Below are 22,596 nucleotides of genomic sequence, written 5' to 3'. Positions count from 1 at the left end.
CTGTGTTTGACTGAACGTTTACCTCTTTGAGGATGCGGTCAATGGAGCGCTGGTCCATCTGGCTGGTGACTGCGTCTTTCCGCAGGCGGGCAGCGACCGTGCCCAGGTAGTCAAGCGAAGCCACCCTCAGAGCCATCTCCGTCTGCTTATTACTGAACTGGTGCACCTGGAACAGGGAGAAGAGTGTCATTCAGGCTGTTCTTTTTTTCCACAACAGCAAAGAACTCACCAGTGTAGGGATGGGCATTTTAAATAACGTAACTATTTTTGGGGGATATCCGGATAGTCGAAATACATGTGTTTTTAAATGTGTTATGTTTTAAACCTGAGCTTCTGCTACAGCAGCGGACTGGGGAGTGACTGGTGTGCAAGACGGAGAGAGAGACTAGTAAAGTAGCAACGCCATCTCACGCTAGACAAACTTGTAACGGTTGCCATAGTTCATCTATTTGACAGAATATGTCTAGACTGCATCAAATCAATGTAGAGATGTAGATAGCTAGCTTTGAGGCTATATTATGCTGCGCTCCCCAATCCTAGTCAACAAATAACAACAACTCCATTCAGATTAAACAACAGCCTACCTGTCGGTTGTAGCCCACACCTTCTCATTTAGCAAACTTTTTATTCCGTCATTTTTTTATAAAATGTTGGAATGCTTAGAGATCTCTCCCTTCACTTGCTACACATGGAACCTTTGCTGCTTTGAATGGCCGACAAAAACAAGCAGCTACACACGGGAAACGTGTGTAGGCTACCGGTATGTTTATTTTGTGGAGCGCACGTCATTAAAAAAAAATACAGTTAAAAGTTTGTTTTATTAAATAACAAATGTCAAACGTCATGGTACTATATATTCTTGTATGGAATAACGTCACAGACAATTTAACATTTGGACAAAGCCTTTTCATTGTTAAAATAGTCCTATATTATTTTCTTATTTTTAGGATTACTCACACAAGTAATCCAATAGTAATGTATGTTCGGATATCTGGATAAACGTGCCCATCCCTACACCAGAGGAGTCCTTTGTTCTTTTATCTCTACTGCCAGCCAATAACTGATTGATTTAGCTGAATCTTCGTTTCTATGACGGATGGACTCACCAGTAGACGACCCAGCAGACTGAGGAGAAGCTCTGAAGCTGGCCACTCTGGTTTGTTCACCGTAGACAGCAGGTCCTGGACAAAGTTCTCAAACAACGGCCGGTAGTCCTCCTCTCCCTGCTTACTGCCACACCTGAAACACAGAGGGAAGTTTGATCGAAGAGCTACAGTATCATAACAGATATCTTACAAAAACATTTAGCCCTTTTTCTCCCCAATTTCGTGATATCGCTGCAACTCCCGTACAGACTCGGCAAAGGTCGAGAGCCACGCGTCCTCCGAAACACGACCCCGCCAAGCTTCTTGACACACTACTCGATTAACCCGGAAGCCAGCCGCACCAACGTGTCGGAGGAAACACTGTACAGCTGGTGGCTGTACACTGTACAGCCACTAGCACTGTGATGCAGTGCCTTAGACCGCTGCACCACTCGGTAGGCCACACCGTCTTCTCATAACAGTTAGGATGTAGTTTGATTTTGAGAATTCGAGATCAACTTACTTCTTTAGGAAAACAGACAGGAAGTTCTGAGCTGCTCTCATGGCCGTCTCATAAGAGTTAGTGATCAGGACATCTTGATCCACCTGGGAAAATAGAGAGCGCTTGTGAACAAACTAAATACGGAAGTCTCTGGCCGAGAATTCTGTCGAATCATCACTAGCCCAGGTAGTACATGGCATCTCTAACGTACCTTCTTGTTGTACTCATCGTCGTGACTGTCCCTGTTGTTGGGGAGGTGCACCACACACTGGATGAGCTGAAGCACCAGAGCTGTGACCATCTGGATGTACATGGGCTCCCCATCCTTATCACTGCTGTTCAGCCTAGGGACGCACACATAGACAAAGAAACACGGACAATTCATTTCAGCAGATAAACACGCTGAAAAGAACCAGAAAAGCATTTGAAAAATAAGGCCAACGTCCTAACTTTCAAACAGTTTCTTGAGAACTATGACATGGCTTGGTCTCTCGTGGCGCATGTTCTCTACAGGTGCAGTTACCTGAAGTTCCTGAGGCTGCGTTTGCTGGTGGGTAGTCTGGCCAGAGAGGTGAAGATCTCTTCCAGGATGAGCTGCCTGTGCTTCTCATAGCGAGAGAACACCTAAGGGAGATCAGGAGAAAAGTCTCATCATCGGAGTCTCACACACACACACACACACACACTATACACACACACATTGTAATATTGTTATATTGTACATTTGTAATAATAGAGTAATCATGTATTGTATGATGAATTGTTTTATTTGATGTAATTGTTCTAATCCTGTTTGGACCCCAGGAAGAGTAGCTGCTGCCTTGGCAGCCGCTAATGGGGATCCTAATAAATACAAATAAATGAAAGAGTTACCCTGACATTGCTATACATAATACATACACAATGAAAGGAAATATATTCTAGAACAAATCCAGACTCCATGGGAACCCTGGTTTGAAGCACCACATCAAGAGCAACCCTGGCACTGCTATACAAGGGCTGTATGGATGCACAATAAAGGGAACTTTATTTATATTGACTCTGTACCGGTACCCCCCTGTATATAGCCCCGCTATTATTATTTATTTGTTATTCTTATCTCTTACTTTTTTAGGGATTTTCGTAAAACTACATTGTTGGAGAAGGGAGAAGCATTTCACTGTAAGGTCTACACCTGTTGTATTCGGCGCATGTGACAACTCAATGGGAACCCTGTTTTGGATTCTTACCGCAGTCACTAGTTTGATGGCACACAGCTGTAGCTCACTGACACTCTCCACAAAGAATGGAGTGATGCCCATGGAGGAGACCTCAGGTAAGGAGAAAGGGAGAGATGGGTCACAAGGTGAGCAGGGGTCAGAAAAGGTCAGAGGGCCTTTCCCCAGGGATAGCACTAGGAGCCGAGTCTCACCTGTAGGATGGTGGTGTCCGTCAACAGCTGGATCTCCAGGAGCTCAGAGATGTTGCTGACGATGTCACACACCTTGTTGTAGAGCATGATGATCACCCTCTGCTTGTGTGTGGAGCTTTTAGCTCTCTTAGCCCTGGAGCTCAGATAGCCACCTGGGTGGGAGACGGGAGGAGAGACAATGAAAAAAACAGAGCAAAGACCCTCTCCACAGTCAGTCATGGCAGGAATATGCATAACAGTGGCCCCGGTAGTTCAGAGACGGACCACACTGCCTTGAATATACACACTATGTTTATTCTTTACATGAACCATCTTTCAAATGTTATGGGTCCTCTGGTCTTGAACAGAGTGTATCAAGACTGCGACTGGACATTTATATGGCCTGTTCTCGCCACATTATGCTACGGCTTTGCTCCAATTGCTTTTGACTGAAAGGTGGGTTGAGGGTGCTGACCTCCATGAGGGTTCACTCTGTAGACAGGGTCATACTGAGGGTAGAGGGTGTTCTGCAGGTGAAACTTGGTGTACTGCAGCACCCTCTCAATCACGTCCTCGATGTACACCGCCTTGGGCATGCGGGACGACGTCATGATGTTGAGGGCCGTCAGACAGGCGTCAGCTGACTTGGTCACGCGCTCCATGATGAGGTCACGCCACAGCCGCTCCTCGTCTTCTGCGTCCGCGTCCTGTTGGGACAGAGAGAGAAGACGTTCAGACAAGTGGAACTTCTCCACGGAACATGCTTTTTAAGCCAGGAGGAGACATAATCTGTGTCCGGGAAACCATATGAGGGAACAACTTACATGATTCATCAGTGTGGAGAGCTTGGAACCGTCCTGAATGTTCTTCTCCAGGATGTTCAGGACCTTCACCAACTTATCAGATGGAAGCTATCGATGAGACGGATGAGAAAATATATAACAGAAAACCTTCTCCAATTTAGGATTGCCAAAAACATCACCCTGCATCCAGTGTTCCCTCTTCTTACCCTGAAGGTGATGCCCATGGCCTTGATCTTAGCAGATTCACTGCCCAGCTCACTCAGCTGGTGTTTCCCCAGCAAAAGCTCCTGTGGGATCTCATCATCATCTGTTGACAAGAGTTCTGCAGTTAGAGGAAGCAGTCCTGTCACCGTCATTTGTCACTGAACATTACTACGGCTGAAATCGAATTACATTTGAAAATAATTCCAACAATCACAAGGTTATCTTTCCCATCCTTGGTAGAAGGTATTTTATACGCTTCTCAAACCGCTGAGGATAAAAAAAAAACACCTGTAAAAGTAGATCATGAATAATGCATACCCATGGCATTGAAGTCAATGTCCTCCAAGCTCTCCAGAATGTTGTCCACACTGGCTGAGAACCTCTTGAACGTGGAGGAGTCCATCAATTCTGTTGAGTAAACACAGAGAAAGAAAGTGAGTAACCTGCGTTAATGGGACAAAAGTCATACAACAAAGACACTGCTGAAGTTTGGACGAAATTACCTTCTGGTGTCAGCTTGGGCTCGTATGCCTTCCTCTTCTTCTGTTTCTCCTTCTTCTTCATCTTTCTGGCAACTGGACAGGATAGATACATGTTCGAAAAATACATTGGACAGCAACACTTACCTAGTGAAATATTACTACAGATTTAAGATCTTAATTCGAACTATATAGTCTAAGCAAAATAATCATGCAGCAACAGGATTTGAATGTTTAGTCCATAATGTTGCTTGATCGGCGGTTAGACTATTAGCTGGCCAAAAGTAGGCTGTGTGAAAAGTGCAATACTGTTAATATAACAGTGTGTTCGTGGTGGTTTTCAGTGACTTTACATAAATCGCAAAGCTCAGCAACAAAAGGGTGATCAAATGATGATCTTACATCTCATCCTCCGCATTTTTACCCTGCATCTAATGCCCAGGTATAGCCTGCTGGTTTTAAACTCTTCAGACAGTGGAAAAGATAACCATTGACGCCCATGCTGGATGGTCAGTCGAAGACAGTGCCAGACTTACGGTCACTCATGCTGGGTGGTGGGGATTCCTCATCCGATTCCTCTGGGCTGCGTTCTCGGTAGCGCCTGCCGGATCCCTTGCGCCGCTCCTGGGAGCCCCCACTACTCCTCCGGTGCTCTCCTGAGCCTCTCCTCTCCCGCTCATCAGGCGCCCACGTCTTTTCTCGCTCCTTCTTGTGACGCTTCCGTGCAGCTGCAGGGAGAGAAAGACGGAGCAACAAGTTACAGGATGTTGCTTTAAATCATCAGGGGTTTGTTATCAACCATTAGCCTGCACTACTGGGATTGGATATGGCTGTGTGGGGGGAGGGGGGGGGACTGCAAAGTGTGTGACACTCACACTCCGTCACAGAGTCGTCGTCTGAGTCGTCGGAGTCGACTTCGGCGTACTTGGGCTTCTCGTTGACGGTGCTGCGCTTGCGTTTGTTCATCTTCACTCTCTCACACAGTGGCATGGTAGACTCTATCTCAGCAATGAGATGAGGAGGCAGTTCTTTCAACACTGATTCATCAAGACCTCCTAAGGAGAGGTCACCCAGTCATGTATTAGCCCTTGTATGAAAGGGCTAAATACACTAACAACGACACATTACGCGCCACAATTAAAACCAGTAGTGTCTTGTATACAGGATCATTAGCAAGGCCTCAAATCAAATCAACCTCAAAATAAATCATAATCCATTCAAGGGGGGTGAAATACAGTACGTGATTCTGTGCTGCTAGTGGATCAATGTGCAAAGTAATTAAAACTCTCAAAGTTCTCAAATTAAGTCAAAAACACATGATGTCAAAACAGGTTACCATAGTTAAACCTTAACTTCACCCGCACAATAAGCTGTCCCAGTCAGTCATGCAGACAGCAGGATGTCTCTTACCTTTCCCAGACTTCTCATGACAGTGTCTGCTCTTGGAGGACTTGGAGCCGCGTGCGTTCCTGTCCTCCCTTTCCCTGATGATTTTCTGCACCTCGTCGATGCTGAGTTTCTGCAGCACCACAACAGGTTTGGCTCCTGTCTTCATCTCCTCTACCAGCCCCAGTCGCTCCAGCTTGACCCGGGGCTCGCTCCAGCCCTCCATTACAGGCCCCAGACCAGACCCAGGCTTCCTCATCTCAGCTGCCAACACATGCCCATCCTTATCCCGCTTCATCTTGGGAATCACAAAGTTCTTAAAGCCTCCAGACTTTACCCCCCCTAGCAGGTAGGCAGGGAACTCCTGTTTGCTTTCAGCAGGCTGCGGTTGCTGCTTGGAGTCCTGTCGGTTCCTGCTGCCGTCCCCACTCCTCCTCTCCTCCCCGCTCCTCCTCTCCTCTTTATTAGGGGGTTTGAGGTTGGGGCATGGCCGGTCAGTCCTCTGGCGCCCACTGGGGTCCACTCCCCCTCGGCCCTCCTGCTTAACCCGCGGGCTCTCTGGCCTGGAGCGCTGCTCTGGAGACCGGCGGTCCCGTGGTTCCCCTGCCTCTGTCCTGTGTTTCCTCTCCCTGTCTTTATCCGCCCGCTCCCTGTCTCTGTCCCGTCCATGTTTGGAGTCGTGTTCCCCCCTGCTGGACTTGCTGGGGGTCTCTGGCCTGCGGATGCGGGATGGGTCGTTGTCCCGGGACCTGTCTTCCCTGTGACCAGAGTCTGAGCGGCCCTCGTGCCGTTGTCGTGGCGTGTCAGGCGTCCTGCTGTCAGGTCGGGCCTTGCCATTGTCAGGTTTTCCGTCGTGTCTGTGTTTGGACGAGTCTCTTCTGTTTTCGTGCTTGTGTTTAGGGGTCTCCGGCCGGCCGTCGGGGCCCAGCTTCTTGGGGGTGTCGGCGCGCTGCTTGATGACCTCTGGCCGGCCGTCTGCAGTCTGTAGTCGCTCTCCATCCGTCTTGGACTTTAGCCGCAGGACTCCGGTAGAGTCGGAGCCGTCCTCTGGGCCCAGGCGTTCCTCGGGCCAGCGCCGGGCCTCCACGGCTGGGGTGGGGGTGCCCATGTTCACCTCTGGCTGCCCGTCAGCTCTGCCTGCTTGCTGCAGGTCGATGCTGACCATTAGGGCTGGCCGGCTGGCACCATTACTGGCTGCACTAGCCTCCTGGGGTGCCAACTTGCTGCCAGCATTGCCCCCTCCCACACCAGGCTGAGTTGCCCCCGCTGTACCTCCAGCGCCAGGCTCTTGGGGATACGAGTCCTGCTTCCGCTTCTTCAGTGGCTTGTCTACAATAAGGAAACCATGGGTAAGGAAATTGACAGACACCCACAACTATCAAGTTCTTTCTCCCATCACTCATTATTAGGTGAAAGATATTCCCAAGATGTGATAAATCAGTAAGTGTAAAACTAGATGAAGCAAGATGTGCACACTCACCTTTATCCTGAACCTCTTTGGAGCAGCGCTCCCTTTCTATGAGCGTCTCTCGTTCTATCCTCTCGATCTCAGCAAGAGCATCCATCTCAGCATCGTCGTACACAGCTCCGCTTATCACCCCTATAGCCTGTTTGGTGTTCTGGAGCACAGGGACCTGCTGGTAGCCTGACTGCTCCCCCTGGCCCGGGGCTAACCTGTGGGCAGGGTCCTGCTGCGTCCGGGAGAACTGCAGGCTGTTGTAGGCCAGGTCAGTGTCCTGGTCCTCTACCCCGGATAGGAGCTCTCCAGATTGGTCCAACTCAGAGGACTTCACCCGGGACAGTTTGAGCGTCAGCTTGGTAGAGTCTTTAGAGGGAGAGCTAACAATGTCGTACATGGCAGCTTTTTCCAACTGCTCTTTCTCCTCTTTAGTTAGCTTCTTCTGCTTCTTCTTGTGGTCAGGAGAGTCCAGGAGGAGGTCGGGAGCGGCGTCACGGGGGGGAGCGTAAGGTGGAGGGGATTGCAGAATGAGGCCAGGTCGTGACCCTGCCAAAACCAAAAAGGTGAGTTTATTTTTTATTTAACAAGGATTGTTTTCAGCAGCGGTGGCAAAGTCAGCTTGGGGGGGAGATCAGACGTTATAAAAAATCTATGGGGGCCCCATGACATTTTTTTAATTTTACATTCTCCTTCTGTAGATTTATTTGAGTGATTATTAGTTCTCAAATAGGATCTTATTTAAATATATATAGCTCCATTATCTTTTCTACATATTTAGATATCTGGTTTAAGTTTACACAGAAAACGTTTCACCATCCCAAAAACGATAACAAAATAATACTACTTTTTTGTAAATCATTATTTGAAGTGGTGGGCCGCCGCTGCTAAATGAATATAGGGGAAACACTGCTTGGCATAGAATAAGTAGGTTGACTCGTGATTTCCAGCCCACAGCATGATAATGCATAATACCTTTTGGGGTCCCTTCACTACCCACAGGGGAAGAAACAGACTGGGGCGATCGGAGCGGGAAGGAGGCATTTCTCATGGAAGGATCACTCTCCTAGGGAAAAAACATATCACATAAGAATCTATATTATAGATCATTAAAGCAGCAATGGTGGATACAACAAATACATTCAAGCAGTGTACAAGCAATGAGGATCCATGCGAGGAAACTTTCATGTCAAAAATATAGTCTCTTTGCTAGATAGAGTTTCATTTTGGTATGAATCATTTCTTGTGTTTACCTCATTCCCTAGTCTGTGGACTATGTTCATGTAGTCTTCGTTCGAGCCATGTCTGGCATTGTGATTGGCTGAGTTGCTTGAAATTTGCCCGGAGACCTTGTTGTCGTGGATGTTCCGCATGCTAGCAGGAACCACGGGACTGGCAACTGAACAGACACAGACAGACACCCAAATAAATCTCAGATACAATCAATCAATAGTTGAATTGCCTTCCAGCTAAGCCAAAACCCATACTCAACCACTGGTTCACCCTGTAAATCTTGTTTAAAAGGTGGAATGAATGCAAATAAACAAGACAAAAAACAACAAAACAAAAGAAAGAAATCGTGAAATATTATGCCAATGTACAGGAATCTTGCAGCAAGTGTGCATTGCAAACCAACACTGCATCCTGTATTGTTACACACAGAGTTTGCGTTGACAGAGCATGGATATGCTGTGCTGCAAATAATAAGGCACAGACGCATGAGCCGATGGGTCACAGCTTGGAGGTGATGGGGCAGGATAGCGGATGTTTGACATGATGTCCCCAGGTGACTCCCGTACCTAAGGTTGGGGTGGAGGGGTTCTGGTGGGGGGAGGCCTGGGGCTGGGTCTGCACCTCTAGGCAGGGCTGCACAGGCCTCTTGGGGCTTCCTGAATAAGAGGGTGCAGCCGGAACGACAGGGGAACCATGCAGCTCTACGACCACAGAACATCAACACAACACACCAGGGTAAACCATGGGTATAAATCCCTGTTATTTTGACTCGTTATTCATTATGCACTGTGTATCTACTTCTCGTTTCACTATTTCTACTTTAATCTTTAACTCTGCATTGTTGGAAAAGGACCTGTAAGTAAACATTTCATTGTTGTTTATGAAGCATGTGACAAATACAATTTGGTCTGTTGGTTTAAGTGTGTTGGTTCAACACAGAATCAACATCCTGACATACAGTACCAGTCAAAAGTTTGGACACACCTACTCATTCAAGGGTTTTCCTTTATTTGGACTATTTTCTACAATGTAGAATAATAGTGAAGAGATCAAAACTATGAAATAGCACATATGGAATCATGTAGTGAGCAAAAAAAGTGTAAAACAAGTCCCATAGGGCGGTGCACAATTGGCCCAGCGTCGTCCTGGTTAGGGTTTGGCCAGTGTAGGGCATCATTGTAAATAAGAATTTGATCTTAACTGACTTGCATAGTTAAATAAAATAAAAAAAGCTGGTTGAGAAAATGCCAAGAGTGTGCAAAGCTGTCATCAAGGCAAAGTGTGGCTACTTTGAAGAATCTCAAATATGAAATATATTTTGATTTGTTTCCCACTTTGTTTGTTACTACATGATTTCATATGTGTTATTTCATAGTTTTGATGTCTTCACTATTATTCTACAATGTAGAAAATAGTAAAAATAAAGAAAACCCCTTGAATGAGTAGGTGTGTCCAAACGTTTGACTGGTACTGTACATAAAAGTTAGGTACAGTACGGTTATCTGAAAATCAGTTCATAGGTTTCATGCATCATTTTCCTATACAAAAGCAGAGGTGCAGTCTCACCTTGCTGGATCTGTTGGTGCTGAGAATAGTTGGGGGGATGAGGGTACTGCTGCATGTAACTTGCAGGGCTTTGGGGGGCGTAAGGGCTAGGCACAGGGCTGTTCTGCTGGGGCGTGAACCTAGCGCCGGACCCCATCTGTGGAGATGCAAAGCGACTGTAGAGGAAGAGGATGAGAAGAACATGTCAATTCCAAAGGAATTTGCAACTCTCAAAAGCTGACAGAAGTCTTGAATGAACTATCAGAGCACCCACTGTACCATTACACCAAATTGAATGAGAAATGTATTGTTATACCTAGAAGGGCTGTGTGAGATAGTGGATTGCTGGTAGTTTGTCGACGCCGGACTCCCATGCATGGAATTCTGGGACATCTTGTACTGCGGCATTATTGGCTGCTGCATTATATCTTTGAGATGAAAAGAAGAAGTGATTAAAGAGGAGTAGAGAAGGCCAGTGCACAGCACCAGTACGGAGGACACCTCCAGTCCAAGACAGAGGGGTCCTGTTTATGTCAGTGGGAGATAGAAGACCTCACTCAAAGAACTGTTAAGCTACTTCAGGAGCGAGACTGCATGAGATCCCTTTCTGATCCTCTCTCAGTTATCTGGTGGTTTGACAAAATGCAATTCTTTACAGAACACTAGTATTTAAGAGGTCTGGGGAGTGCAGGAGATTTATAGTAACAGAACAGTTTTCACAGAGTGTACAACAAAGTCCAATAAACGCATTGCACGATTCACTGTTGAATACAGCAGCACAGCGTCAGGCCAGAGGTTTGGGAGACATTTCACTGGAGGACATGCACACGGTCAGGGTCACTTAGCCAGCAGAGATGACACAGGATACAAGTCTGTGTCCTCATCATAACACTTAGCTTGCCTAATCAAGGTCCTTAACCAAACATTAACACACAAATAACTGCTTGGAAAAACAGAGCACGACAGGGACAGTGATAAGCTATTTCAATTATCCGGATAATGAATGCAACAGCAGCTAGGGAAGAGGTTAGCAAACTCATTTGCATGTCTACTATGGATGACAACTGGCACCAGCCTCAACAGTCTGTGCAGACACCACTTTCCCCCTATAGCACCAGCAACTAGACAGCAGTTTGGTCACCAGTTTGTCACTGACTGAAATCGCTTCTTGATCTGTCCATAGATCACAAAGCAATTAAATGTTTTATCAACTATACTCAAAGCAATAAGTACCACAAGCTCTTTCCAAGCTACAAGTACAGCGCTAACTCTAAAAATCACCCAAGACAACAAAGCTTGCCTTGCAATGCCTCAAAAATCTGTTTTGACCCAGAAAACACATTTGACCCAGGAAGTGTTACTCAGGTCAACAAATCAAGGTCCTAAGAAGAAGGGGCACAGTCAGGGCTGTGTTAGGCCATACAATGTGCTCCAGAGCAGTGTCCAAGACACACTCTCCGTACCACCCTGAACCCCATGCCAGGCTGACTTACTTTTCTCCCTGAAGATGTTGGGGTTCCTAGAGAGCACTGTCTGCAGCAGCACAGGCACGTCACCCTCCGGGTCATCACTGCCCAAGTTGTCCTTCAGCTCTCTGCAATGGGGGGGCAGAAAGGTTACAGTCAGCACATCAGAATAAATCACACACTTTATACATGAATCAACTATGGCAACTGTGGCTCATAACTTTCTCTACTCAGGTGTTTTGAAAACTAGCGTAGAAATGTGCAGGGGTGGGGAGGTGCTCACATGTGCTCGGTGGAAACCTGGTTGAGGCTGTGAGCCAGCTGGGACACCAGGTTCTCATCCCGGCAGGCCAGCAGACAGTTGACCTCCTCCGCGATCCTCCCATTGTACAGCAGACTCTTAGTGGTGGTGGCAGGGAGAGGGGATGGCAGGGGTAGCTGGTTTAACACTGCAAAGACAAAGAGGAGACAGGTTAGCCTGAGTGAGTGGGAGGTTGGGTGAGTGAGAAGACATCCACCATAATGAAAAGACACTGAATATCCCTTTGAGCACGGCCAAGTGAATAATCAAGCTGTGGATAGTATATTATACCATCCAGAAAATAAATATCCCACCTTCCTTCCTAACTGAGCTGCCGGGTAGGAAGGAAACTGCCAATGGATGTCAAGATTTAAAAATATTTCACCGTTATTTAACCAGGAAGGCTAGTTGAGAACAAGTTCTCATTTACAACTGCGACCTGGCCAAGATAGAGCAAAGCAGTGCAACACAAACAACAACACAGACTTACACATGGAATAAACAAACATACAGTCAATAATACAATAGAAAAAGTCTATATACAGTGAGTACAAATGAGATAAGGGAGGTAAGGCAAGAAATAGGCCATAGTGGCAAAATAATTACAATAAAGCAATTAACACTGGAGTGATAGATGTGCTGAAGATGAGTGTGCAAGTAGAGATACTGGGGTGCAAAGGAGCAAAATAAATAACAGTATGGGGATGAGGTAGTTGGATGGGTTATTTACAGATGGGCTATGTACAGGTGCAGTGATCTGTGAGCTGCTCTGACAGCAGGTGCATAAAGTTAGTGAGGGAGATATATGACTCCAGCTTCAGTGATTTTTGCAGTTCGTTCCAGTCATTGGTAGCAGAGAACTGGAAGGAAAGGCAGCCAAAGAGGAATTGGCTTTGGGGGTGACCAGTGAAATATACCTGCTGGAGCGCGTGCTACAGGATGAGGCCAATGGTGATAAAACACCTTTAGTTCTCTGTTGATGTGGTTTTACGACACCCTTTAACGACACCTGCAGTGTATGTGCAGCAATGGCAGAACAACATTAAAACTAGTTAACTATGATTTGTGATCATGGTCGTCTCTGCTCGCTGTAACCAACAAAGGCTGAGATGGGAAAAATGTGCATGCAGGGTTCAACAGTAACGATGGCCAGTGGATCTCGTCAGTCACTGGCCCGACCTGGCCATTAACTTTTCTGCGCATTTTTTAGTTCCATTTCAACATTTACTTTCTCTGTCACAGCCTACCATTGAAAACCAATGAAGACCACGGGCAGAATACTACTGCTATTTGTATTTGAGCAATATGACGGTCCCGTGTGGCTCAGTTGGTAGAGCATGGTGTTTGCAATGTGTTTGCAACGCCAGGGTTGTGGGTTCGACTCCCACGGGGGAGCAGTATGGAGAAAAAAATGTATGAAATGTATGCATTCACTACTGTAAGTCGCTCTGGATAAGAGCGTCTGCTAAATGACTAAAATGTAAATGTAAAATGCATTCATTCAAGCACCACCACGCTACTGATGCCTTCACACAGCACACGCAAACTGTCCAGAGCAAAACGAAATGCACAATAATACACTCGCTGAGCTTATTTCTTTTAAGGAAAGGGATTTACAAAATTAAATTCTCTGCTTTGGCTGGAACTCGAATTGCTAGGGGGCTGGCCCACATTTGTAATTCTTTTTGTAACCTTTATTTAACTAGGCAAGAACAAATGATTAAGAACAAATTATTATTTACAATGACGGGCTACCAGGGAACAGTGGGTTAACTGCCTTGTTCAGGGGCAGAATGCCAGATTTTTACCTTGTCAGCTCGGGGATTCGATCCAGCAACCTTTCGGTTACTGGCCCAACGCTCTAATCACTAGGCTACCTGCCGCCCCATGGGGGGAAATGTAGGGAAACAGTTGATTTTAAACTAGGGATTTCGCTAATTGAGGTAAAACAGTAATTCTGCTCATAGATGATGTATGTATGAACTACATATTAAAACATCCAACCCAAAGTGGATGTTCAATAATGTCTTAGTCGCCAAAGTACTGGAGAATATCTTTAATAGTTGAATAGAGAGAGAAACATGCCAACCTATAGGCCAGTGTTTCCCAAAGTTGGCCCTGGGGACCCCAAGGGGTGCACGTTTTGGTTTCTGCCCGAGCACTTCACAGCTGACTCAAATAATCAAAGTTTGATCATTTGTTGATTATTTGAATCAGCTGTGTATTGCTAGGGCAAAAAACTAAATGTCCACCCCTTGGTGTCCAGAGGACCATTTTTACATTTACATTTTAGTAATTTAGCAGACGCTCTTATCCAGAGCGACCTACAGTAGTGAATGGATACATTTCATTTTATGCATTTTTTTTTTTTGTACTGGCCCCCTGTGGGAATCGAACTCACAACCCTGGCGTTGCACACACCATGCTGGCGTTGCAAACACCATGCTCTACCAACTGAGCCACAGGGAGTTTGGGAAACACTGCTATATGCCCTGCATGACCCCAATGCATTAAAAAACTACACCATGTCCGGGCCAGTAGAAATTCTGTTTGGGACAGTACATTTTTGGCCAACTGGCCTGACGAGAAAGAAAATAAGTTAAGATTGGTCCCTGGCATGGTTCAACAACATCCCAGCTACTCCACAATATTGGTTTCACTGAATAAGGAAGCCTATACTGAAAAGCCTGCTTCCAAATTACATTTGAAAAAAAAATACATTGTTCAACCTAAATGCAAAGTATTAAGTTAGGGATAAAACCAATACTACACATTAGTGCATACAACCATCCATAGTTTTAGGGTTCCATTTCAGGGCAATGTGAACACAAAGCTACCCAGGTTTGCTTGTCATTATTTCCACACCACACACTAGACTACTGAAACACTGTTTCCCCTGCCATAACCCCTCATATTGGTGCCACAAAAGAGAGAAGATAAGCAGGTTTGCAGAGAAAAACATTTGTTGTTTTTGATTAGTGATTGTCAAGGAAGCACAGAAGTTTTTAGGTCAAGATTGTTTGTTTGCAATATGTGATCTATAGGCTAAGAGAGCTTCATAAGCTGTTTATTAATTGTGGGGTTCGAATAGTGTGAGAAGACAACATATTTGGTAAGAATCAAAACATATGGTACAAAATCTATTCTAGCTGTAAAAGGGTCCAAAGTCTCAAGTCGAGTCCCAAGTAGAACAGGTCGAGTCTCGAGTCAAGTCCAAGTCGTGCATTCTAAGAGCGAGTCAAGTCAAGTCACACGTTTTTTCAGATAAAGTAAAATAAAAAAATCTATACATGTGTCACGTCCTGACCAGCAGAGGGAGCAATTGTATTAGTTTTGGTCAGGACGTGGCAGAGATTTTTGTGTTACATGTGAGTTGGTTGTTGGACTCCCAATTGAAGGCAGGTGTGTTGAGTTGCCTTTGATTGGGAGTCCTATAAACAGGTGTGTTTTTCTTTGGGGTTGTATCCACATTCCCGCTGCGCCTTGGTCCATTCCTGACGACAGACCTTACAGAACTACCCACCACCAAAGGACCAAGCAGCGGAGGAGGAAGGAGCATCAGGTTGATGAATGGACTTGGCAGAGTGAACGACGATTCTGGGAGGACAAACTAAGGGAGCTAAGGGAACCCGAGAGGCAGCCCCAATAAAAAAATTTGGGGGGGGGGGGGCATAAGGGCTGTTTGGCGGGGCGAGATTGGAGCCCCAGGCCAGCTCCCGTACCCTTGTGGGGCAGAGACAGACTGGACAGGTCCCGTGCTTTGGGGTAGGGGCTGTGGTGAGACCTGGGATTTTCAGGCCGGCATGCGCAGTACCAGCGCCCCGCATGTGCCAGGGCGAAGTGAGCATCGAGCCTGAAGGGGTGATGCCAACCCTGCGCTCAAGACCGCCAGTGCGCCTCTACGGTCCGGTGTTTCCCGCTATACGCACTAGCATTGAGGTGCGTGTCACCAGGCTGGCACGTCCAGTACCAGCCCCACGCATCAGGCGTCTAGTGCGTCAGCCCAGCCTCGCCAGTCAGGAGCCGCCAGAGCTGCCCGCCAGTCAGGAGCCGCCAGAGCTGCCCGCCAGTCAGGAGCCGCCAGAGTGGCCCGCCTGTCCTCCGGCCCAGGCCGAGTGGCCCGCCTGTCCTCCGGCCCAGGCCGAGTGGCCCGCCTGTCCTCCGGCCCAGGCCGAGTGGCCCGCCTGTCCTCCGGCCCAGGCCGAGTGGCCCGCCTGTCCTCCGGCCCAGGCCGAGTGGCCCGCCTGTCCTCCGGCCCAGGCCGAGTGGCCCGCCTGTCCTCCGGCCCAGGCAGAGTGGCCCGCCTGTCTTCCGTCCCAGCCAGAGTGGCCCGCCTGTCTTCTGGGTCAGCCAGAGTGGTCCGTCTTCCCGGGTCAGCCCGAGTGGCCCGTCTGCCCGGTGCAGCCATCGGCGCCACCGAAGTGGGCGATGCCGAAGGTGGAGCGAGGTCCACGTCCCACACCTGAGCCACCTCCAGGATAGGTGGGTTGGGGAGGGAGGGTGTAGCACAGTGCCGTAGTTGACGGCAGCCACCCTCCCTTATTGTGTAGGGGGTATTGTTTATTGGTTTTGTTGGGGTATTGGGGATTTTTTGCGTTTTCTTTTTTAAGGTGCATTCCGGGGTCTGCACCTTTAGGGGGGGGGGGGGTAATGTCACGTCCTGACCAGCAGAGGGAGCAATTGTATTAGTTTTGGTCAGGACGTGGCAGAGATTTTTGTGTTACATGTGAGTTGGTTGTTGGACTCCCAATTGAAGGCAGGTGTGTTGAGTTGCCTTTGATTGGGAGTCCTATAAACAGGTGTGTGTTTTTCTTTGGGGTTGTGGGTTGTTGTTTTTGCACTGCGTTTTGTGTGCCTGCAAAACTGTTCCTGTCATCGTGAGTATTGTTTATTGTTTTTCCCTGTGGATGCTTTACTTGTGTTTATTAAAAATATGAGTATCCACATTCCCGCTGCGCCTTGGTCCATTCCTGACGACAGACCTTACAACATGCAATGACTTGTTCAACTACAAATCTTTTTCTATTTATTGAGGCTACCAAACATCCATTTTCATAAGTTGGTCTTCAACACATTTTGGTTATTTAATAATTACTTTTAACAAATTACAAATGTAATCTTCATAAGCAAATAAAAAATGTCAAGCAATTTTGACATAACAAAAGACCAGTAGGCCTATGCTAGTAATTTTTGATTGATGCCCCATTGCTGGTGAGCTTGGAAAGTAAACACTTAAAGAGATTCTCTGGCACGTTTCTATACTTTTTAGCCAATAGTTCTGAAAGTAGCACTCACGAGCCAAAAGTGGTCCCAGGAAATGGCATACTATGTTACATACAATATGTGCAGATACAGTTGAAGTCGGAAGTTTACATACACTTAGGTTGAAGTCATTAAAACTCATTTTTCAACCACTCCACAAATGTCTTGTTAACAAACTATAGTTTGGCAAGTCTACTTTGTGCATGACACAAGTAATATTTCCAACAATTGTTTACAGACAGATTATTTCACTTATAATTCACTGTATCACAATTCCAGTGGGTCAGAAGTACATACACCAAGTTGACTGTGCCTTTAAACAGCCTGGAAAATTCCAGAAAATGATGTCATGGCTTTAGAAGCTTTTGATAGGCTAATTTAAATCATTTGCGTCAATTGGAAATGTACCTGTGGATGTATTTCAAGGCCTACTTTCAACCTCAGTGCCTCTGCTTGACATCATGGGAAAATTAAAAGAAAATCAGCCAAGACCTCAGAAAAAAAGAATTGTAGACCTCCACAAGCCTGGTTCATCCTTGGGAGCATTTTCCAAACACCTGAAGGTACCACGTTCATCTGTACAAACAATAGTACGCAAGTATAAACACCATGGGAACACACAGCCGTCATACCGCTCTGGAAGGAGACCTGTTCTGTCTCCTAGAGATGACTGTACTTTGGTGCGAAAAGTGAAAATCAATTCCACAACAGCAGCAAAGGACCTTGTGAAGATGTTTGAGGAAACCGGTACAAAATATCTATATCCACAGTAAAACGAGTCCTATATCGACATAACCTGAAAGGCCACTCAGCAAGGAAGAAGCCACTGCTCCAAAACCACCATAAAAAAGCCAGACTACGATTTGCAACTGCACATGGGGACAAAGATCGTACATTTTGGAGAAATGTCCTCTGGTCTGATGAAACAAAAATAGAAATGTTGGGCCATAATGACCATCGTTATGTTAGGTGGAAAAGGGGGGGATGCTTGCAAGCCGAAGAACACCATCCCAACCGTGAAGCACGGCGGAGTGGCAGCATCATGTTGTGGGGGTGCTTTGCTGCAGGAGGGCCTGGTGCACTTCACAAAATAGATGGCATCATGAGGACGGAAAAGTATGTGGATATATTGAAACAACATATCAAGACGTCTGTCAGGAAGTTAAAGCTTGGTCGCAAATGGGTCTTCCAAATGGACAATGACCCCAAGCATACGTCCAAAGTTGTGGCAATATGGCTTAAGGACAACAAAGTCAAGGTATTGGAGTGGCCATCAAAGACCTGACCTCAATCCTATAGAATATTTGTGGGCAGAACTGAAAAAGCGTGTACGAGCAAGGAGGCCTACAAACCTGACTCAGTTACACCAGCTCTGTCAGGAGGAATGGGCCAAAATTCACCCAACTTATTGTGGGAAGCTTGTGGAGGGCTACCCGAAACGTTTGACCCAAGTTGAACAATTTAAAGGCAATGTTACCAAATACTAATTTCCTGTATATAAACTTCTGACCCACTTGGAATGTGATGAAATAAAAGCTGAAATAAATCATTCTCTACTATTATTCTGACATTTCACATTCTTAAAATAAAGTGGTGATCCTAACTGACCTAAGATAGGGAATTTTTACTAGGATTAAATGTCAGGAATTGTGAAAAAAAGTTTTAAAGTATTTGGCTAAGGTATATGTTAACTTCCGACTTCAACTGTATCTGCACCACGTCATTGCTCTCTCCCTCTCGCACTCTGCTATGTGTGCATCTTGCTAGCTGTCACTCAAATGCTGAGGGGATGAAGCTCATTGGCTGGAACTTTAATTGCTAGGGGGCTGGCCCACGTGGGGGAAAATGGCGCAGCACAGCTTTCAGTAAACAGTTGGTTTCAAACTCTGTTTTCCATAAACACCGGCCATAGGCTAATCAGTCGATAAGACTCACTTTCAGCCAGCTACTTTTCCACTTCATATTAACTAGGCTACTTTTAACTTAAAAAAGTATATTTCACTAGTCCGTCTAACCCTCTCCCTCCAGAATGAACACTATGCATCTTCTAGCAATCTATTGATAGGATAGGCGACTGTCCGTCACAAAGCGAGTGAGGACAGGGAGAAAGTGTCTCATGTCTGTTCCCCCTCCCAGTAAAACTGGTGCGCGCTGTGGTTAGTAAACAAAAGGATTTCTTAGGTTTCCTTTCCTAGGATGTCGGGGCTTGCCATACAGTGACGCTAAAGTGAGTGACTCTCGTCTCATCAGTCAGTATAGCCTACCGAATTGAATCGGTGAGAGAGCCGTTCATTTGGCTCCCTAATTTGCATAGGCTATTGGTAGGCCTAGGCTTTTTGGCGAGTAACTGCAGATAACTTATGAAAGTATTCGATGAAGAATCAATACTACAGAAACTATAGGTTGTGGAGAGCCTCATTTTGGTCCAAATATGATAATTAGGGCCCTCGCGGAATCCAGACATTAAAACGGAATTCTACAATATTTTAAAAATTTATTGACCTTAGTAGGGAATTAACTACAGTGCCTTCAGAAAGTATTCACAGCCCTTTACTTTTTTCACATTTTGTTGTGTTACAAAGTAGGATCAAAATGGATTGAATTGTAATTTTTGGTCAACGATCTACACAAAATACTAACATTTATATAAAAACAAAATTAAAAAAATATCTTGATTAGTTAAGTATTCAACCCCTCGGAGACAATACATGTTAAAAACACCTTTGGCAGCGATTACAGCTGTATGTGTTTTTGAGGTAAGTCTAAGAGCTTTGTACACCTGGATTGTACAATATTTGCCCATTATTATTTTTCTAATTCTTCAAGCTCTGTGAAGTTGGTTGCTGATTGTAGCCATTTTCAAGTCTTGCAATAGATTTTCAAGCTGATTTATGTCAAAACTTTAACTAGGCCATTCGGGAACATTTAATGTCATCTTGGAAAGCAACTGCAGTGTATATTTGGCCTTGTGTTTTAGGATTTTGTCCTGCTGAAAGGTACATTTTTCTCCCAGTGTCTGTTGGAAAGAAGACTAAAATGATTTTGCCCGTGCTTAGCGGTATTCCATTTATTTTTTTATTTTTTTTATTTTTACCCCCCTTTTCTCCCCAATTTCGTGATTACGATCTGGTCTCATCGCTGCAATTCTCCAACGGGCTTGGGAGAGGCGAAGGTCGAGTCATGCTCCGAAACATGACCCGCCAAACCGCGCTTCTTAACACCTGCTCACTTAACCCAGAATCCAGCTGCACCAATGTGTCGGAGGAAACACTGTTCAACTGACTACCGAAATCAGCCTGCAGGCGCCCGGCCCGCCACAAGGAGTCGCTAGAGCACGACTCCTTGTGGAACACCAGGCTGTAGTGGCGCAGCAACACTGCAGTGCCTTTGACTGCTGTGCCACTTGGGAGGCCCTTAATTCAGTTTCTTTTAATCCTAAAAAATGACAAGCATACCTATAATATGATGCAGCCACCACCATTCTTTAAAAAATTAAGAGTGGTACTCAATGATGTGCTGTGTTGGATTTGCCCCAAACATGACGCTTGTATTCAGAACAAAAAGTACATTTCTTTGCCAATTTTTTGCAGTATTACTTAAAGGGATACTTCGGCAACGAGGCCCTTTATCTACTTCCCCAAAGTCAGATGAATTAATGGATACCATTTTTATGTCTCTGTGTCAAGTATGAAGGAAGTTAGAGTTAGTTTTGCTTACAAGTGTTACCCATAGACTCTACACATCTACCAATCGGTGCCCTTCTTTGCAAGGAACTGAAAAACCTCCTTGGTTGTTGTGCTTGAAATTCATTACTAGATTGAGGGACCTTACAGATAATTGTATGTGTGGGGTACAGAGATGGGGTAGTCATTCAAAAATCATGTTAACCACTATTACTGAACACAAAATGAGTCCATGCAACTTATTATGTGATTTGTGAAGCACATTTTTACTCCTGAAAGTATTTCGGCTTGCCATAACATAACAGTTTGAATACTTGTTCATTCAATACATTTCAGCTTTTCATTTTTTATTAATCTCAAAAATGTTATACAAACTAAATGCCACTTTGACATTATAGGGTATTGTCAAAATTCAGGCTGTAAAACAACAAAATGTGGGAAAAGTAAAGGAGTGTGAACACTTTCTTAAGACAATGTAAATGTATTGAAAATTTATAAATTTGCCCAAGTTTGTCATAAGACATGAACAGAACGCATCAGTGATTCGTATTTCCTGCAAATTTCTAAAGAGGCAACAAGCATGCCCCTGTCTGTGTGTGGTGTGCATGTCTACCACTTTTTGTAGCCGTTAGCGATGATGCGAATGAAAACAGTCTTCTGGTAGATGGAAAGGCTTTCCCAGAAACCTTCTCATTTAAATATGAACTACAAAGTAGCCTATGCTTACCTGGCAGAAGGATATAATTAATATTTTAATCAATCCAGTGGGTATTTACTTTGCAAACTCGGCCATCACGTGCACTACAAAAACACTTCTAAACAACAGCCTCTTGTGCTAGGTGCCCACTTGAATTAAAGGGCAACTACACCCAAAAATCTAAATTACTTACATTTTTTCCAGACCTCAAAAGTTAGCTCCTGACGTGGTTTAAGCATTGTTATGGACTTAGAAAAACAACAACAGTGGATGTTCTAGAAAAAAAGTGTGATTTTTAGAGCGAAAACCATAAACCTGGAAAAACTAAATGGAGAAAACGAAACAGAACCAGACAAAAACTAGATTTTAGGTCCCTACCTAAAGTTAAAATGTTTCAATAATTTAGGCTATGTAAATCAAAAAGATATAATACTTAAGACTGATAACTCTTATTTTTATATATTTGACCTTTAATAGATTTTTCAAGATAATGTGGCCTATATAGCTCCTTTTCAGTTTTAATAAATTACATAATTTGAAGAGCAAACATTGTGGCAATTCATATCTTGCAGTAAAACTGTAAATAAGACTAATCAAGAGAAGACAGAGTAAATGTTTTAAAAAAGGTTTACAATAGTCCTGATCAAATAGGCCTAGATGATATCCAAAACAACTAACAATACACTGAATTCCTAATTTTTTTGTCATTTAAGTTGTAAAGCCATGTCTTTCTACACAATACCCCAACAACTTGTTCCAATCTGGGAAGTAAATAATTTCGCTATGTATCCTATTTTGGATGGAATCAAGGCATTAGAATGTACCAGAGGCCACCAAAATAGAGCAACTTTGGCAAAACATTTTGAGGGGGGGGGGGTCAAGACGCGCCTGGCAAACTACTTTTTCCATCTGGCTGGCTCTATGTACGTGTACTTGTGGCTAATTGAGGTAAGACAGTAATTCTGCTCATAGATTATGCACATGTATGAACGACTCAAGTCAAAGTCTAATCCCTAGTCTTGAGGCTCAAACAGACTCGAGTCTGACTGGAGTCACAAGTCATGTGACTCTAGTCCACACCTCTTGTGGTGGCTGCAGCATATA

The 22,596-nt window shown here is 45.1% G+C and overlaps 1 protein-coding gene across 4 annotated transcripts in view; it reads right to left on the bottom strand.

Annotated features, from left to right (window-relative positions):
• Nucleotides 1–22,596, bottom strand: part of LOC115159352 (nipped-B-like protein) — a 49,507-nt gene that overhangs the window by 13,305 nt on the left and 13,606 nt on the right. For 2 of the 4 annotated variants that reach the window (XM_029708961.1, XM_029708960.1), the window contains 23 exons: nucleotides 11,833–11,998; nucleotides 11,577–11,677; nucleotides 10,400–10,511; nucleotides 10,105–10,259; nucleotides 9,105–9,239; nucleotides 8,559–8,704; nucleotides 8,281–8,371; nucleotides 7,330–7,854; nucleotides 5,874–7,178; nucleotides 5,339–5,518; nucleotides 5,000–5,191; nucleotides 4,488–4,559; nucleotides 4,303–4,392; nucleotides 3,987–4,087; nucleotides 3,802–3,888; nucleotides 3,453–3,684; nucleotides 2,999–3,150; nucleotides 2,817–2,897; nucleotides 2,111–2,211; nucleotides 1,799–1,931; nucleotides 1,609–1,691; nucleotides 1,107–1,239; nucleotides 23–166 (listed from right to left, as the gene is read on the bottom strand). In XM_029708961.1, the coding sequence (XP_029564821.1) occupies nucleotides 23–166; nucleotides 1,107–1,239; nucleotides 1,609–1,691; nucleotides 1,799–1,931; nucleotides 2,111–2,211; nucleotides 2,817–2,897; nucleotides 2,999–3,150; nucleotides 3,453–3,684; nucleotides 3,802–3,888; nucleotides 3,987–4,087; nucleotides 4,303–4,392; nucleotides 4,488–4,559; nucleotides 5,000–5,191; nucleotides 5,339–5,518; nucleotides 5,874–7,178; nucleotides 7,330–7,854; nucleotides 8,281–8,371; nucleotides 8,559–8,704; nucleotides 9,105–9,239; nucleotides 10,105–10,259; nucleotides 10,400–10,511; nucleotides 11,577–11,677; nucleotides 11,833–11,998 (4,517 nt within the window). The remainder of the gene's footprint in view (nucleotides 1–22; nucleotides 167–1,106; nucleotides 1,240–1,608; nucleotides 1,692–1,798; nucleotides 1,932–2,110; nucleotides 2,212–2,816; nucleotides 2,898–2,998; nucleotides 3,151–3,452; nucleotides 3,685–3,801; nucleotides 3,889–3,986; nucleotides 4,088–4,302; nucleotides 4,393–4,487; nucleotides 4,560–4,999; nucleotides 5,192–5,338; nucleotides 5,519–5,873; nucleotides 7,179–7,329; nucleotides 7,855–8,280; nucleotides 8,372–8,558; nucleotides 8,705–9,104; nucleotides 9,240–10,104; nucleotides 10,260–10,399; nucleotides 10,512–11,576; nucleotides 11,678–11,832; nucleotides 11,999–22,596) is intronic. The other 2 variants (XM_029708962.1, XM_029708963.1) reach the window with 2 other exon arrangements.

This window comes from Salmo trutta, chromosome 23, assembly GCF_901001165.1.
Source record: "Salmo trutta chromosome 23, fSalTru1.1, whole genome shotgun sequence".
NCBI lineage: Eukaryota > Metazoa > Chordata > Actinopteri > Salmoniformes > Salmonidae > Salmo > Salmo trutta.
This window is presented reverse-complemented; position numbering and strand designations above follow the sequence as displayed.